At 46.2% G+C, this 2,601-nt stretch overlaps 1 protein-coding gene across 1 annotated transcript in view; it reads right to left on the reverse strand.

Moving 5' to 3' along the window:
* EMH_0032660 (uncharacterized protein) overlaps positions 1-1,137 on the reverse strand; it is a gene marked incomplete at both ends in the record, with an annotated part of 3,021 nt that extends 1,884 nt beyond the window's left edge. The window contains one exon of the mRNA XM_013494663.1: positions 967-1,137. Within this exon, the coding sequence (XP_013350117.1) occupies positions 967-1,137 (171 nt within the window). The remainder of the gene's footprint in view (positions 1-966) is intronic.
* Positions 1,138-2,601: the final 1,464 nt, after the last annotated feature.

The following is a 2,601-nucleotide window of genomic DNA, read 5'->3' on the forward strand; positions in this document are numbered from 1 at the left end:
GGGTTTAGGGTTTAGGGTTTAGGGTTTGTGGAGGGTTTATGATGAAGAAGAAGTCCGTCGGGGTGTTTAGGGTTTGGGGTGTATAGGCAGCTCGGGTGTATGTGCAGCTCCCTCTATACAGAAGTGGTATTTCAGATTCTTACACAAACCCTAAACCCTAAACCCTAAACCCTAAACCCTAAACCCTAAATACTAAACCCTAAATCCTAAACCCTAAAACCCTAAACCCTAAACCCTAAAAAGTCTAAACTCTAAATCCTAAACCCTGAAACCCTAAACCCTAAACCCTAAACCCTAATCCAAGGTTTTGGTGTCGAAATACTAAACCCTAAACCCTAAACCCTAAACCCTAAAAGGTTTGGTTACGGGCCACTGAGGCCTAAAGAACAGAAAAAATGTTCAATGCATGCAGCAGGCGAAGCAACGCTTCGTCGCTTTGCTGCTGCTGCTGCTGCTGCTGCTACCGCTGTTGTTGCTGCAGCAGCAGCTGTAGCAGCAGCAGCAGCAGCAGCTGCTGCTGCTGCTGCTGCTGCAGCACGGGGCCCTGAGCATATATCAGGGGGGCCCTTAAGCAGTTAATTCGAATTTGACGCGTTTCTCTTTGCTGCTGCTGCTGCTGCTGCTGCTGCTGCTGCTGCTGCTGCTGCTGCTGCTGCTACTACTACTGCTGCTGCTGCTGCTGGTGCTGGTGTAGTGTTGGTGGTGCTTGGTGCTGGTTTTGCGTTTTGCTGCTGCTGCTGCTGCTGCTGCTGCATGGTCTGCCTGCAGCGCTAGCATGAGGCGCCTAGCGACTGCATCTGACTTACAAACGGAAGCAAACGCTCTGCTGCTGCTGCTGCTGCTGCTGCTGCTGCTGGTGTTTCTGCTGCTGTCTTTGCTGCTGCTGCTGGGGAATATAGATGCATGCACTTTCGCCAGCTTTAGGGTTAGTTTATCTATTCTTGTTTTTTTTCTTTTGAACCTTACTCTCCCAAGCTCTTCTATATCTGCTGCTGCAGCATCATCATCATCATCATCTGCTGCTGCTGCTGCTGCTGCTGCTGCTGCAGCTGCTGCTGGTGAGTCGATAGGGAATACTGCTGCTGCTGCTGCTGCTTTTGCTGCTGCGCGTTTGCGCTGCTGCAGCTGCTGCCGCATGCGTCTATTTGCTGCATAATCATCCGCTTGCTGCTGCTGCTGCTGCAGCAGAGCAGCAGTAGCAGCACGAGCACTCAATATACTTTGTCGCTGCTGCCGCTGCTGCGGTGTCTCCGCAGCAGCAAGCTGCTGCTCTTCTTGCTGCTGCAGCAGCAACCCTCTCTGTCGCAGCAGCAGCAGCTGATGCTCTTTTGCTGCTAAAGGATTTGCTTCGAGTCTCTGTCTTTCTTCTGGCTGCAGCAGCCTAGGATTATCTGCTGCTGCTGCTGCTGCTGCTGCAGTTGTTGCTGCTGTTGCTGCTGCTGCTGCTGCTGCTGTTTCTCTCTCACGCAGGTTGCTGCTGCATATATAATTGGACCCTTTAGGGTTTGTGGTGATGATACATTCGCTGCTGCAGTGTATACATGAAAAAAAAAAAGAATAAACAGCACAAGAAAAATAAAAACCAACACGTTTTTTATTTGCATTTACTCTTACTCCTTTATCTAATATACCGCCACAAGATAAACAACAAACCTTAAAAGGGAGCTCAAATCTAACCACCATAAACCCTAAACCCTCGTTTTTTTTATCTATACTAAACCCTAAACCCTTTTCTTTTTTATTTTTTCGGTTTAGGGTTTTGTCTGTTGAGGGGTCAAAGTTAGGCCCATAGTAATAGCCATCAGCACGACAAGCTGCGAGCGAAGACATCTTTTTTAATTATATTTTTTTTATTTATTTTTATTTTATTTTATTTTATTTTATTTTTTTTATTTGTGGATCTGTTTATATGCGGAGGAGGAACAGGGGGACGATGGCTATGGTCTTGCTACACGGTGTTGATTTGCTGCTGCTGCTGCTGCTGCTGCTGTTGTTTTGCTGCTGCTACTGCGTAGAAGAAAAGAGACGATGGAGCAGTAGCTGCTCTGAGGGTTATCCGCGCTGCAACAGAGGCAGACGCAGAGGTGCCTGTACACCTCAGGAGGTGCCTGTACACCTCAAGAGGTGCCTATACAGCTCAAGAGCTGCGTGTACACCTCAGGGGTTTATAGTGAGCTATATGGGTAGGTCTGGCGTTCCTGACAAGTACAAGCGCGACAAAAGCGGTGAAAAAAACAAAAAAAGTAAATATAAATGAAGAAAGCTAAGAAAAATACTGCAGCAAAAGCAGCAGCAGCTGTCGATACACCGCAGCACCGCGGCGGTGTCGCAGCGGTGCCGCCCGCCAGCAGTGGAATGAGAGGTTTATTTAATGCATAAAGAAGAAAAATAAAAGAAAAAACAAAAATAAAATAAAAAACAAACACAAATACCCCTTTTTTTTTCAATAAATTTACACAAACTGCAACCTTAAATATACTGCTGATCGACGAGCTGCCTAGACACCCGAAACCACCAATCTAGATTCTATACAGCTGGGGCTGCATGCATATATTTTTTTTTTTTTTTTTTTTTTTTTTTTTTTTTTTTTTTTTTAAAAAA

The sequence above is a fragment of the Eimeria mitis genome, genomic scaffold (genome assembly GCF_000499745.2).
Source record: "Eimeria mitis Houghton genomic scaffold, Emh_scaff1240, whole genome shotgun sequence".
In the NCBI taxonomy this organism is placed as follows: Eukaryota; Apicomplexa; class Conoidasida; order Eucoccidiorida; family Eimeriidae; genus Eimeria; species Eimeria mitis.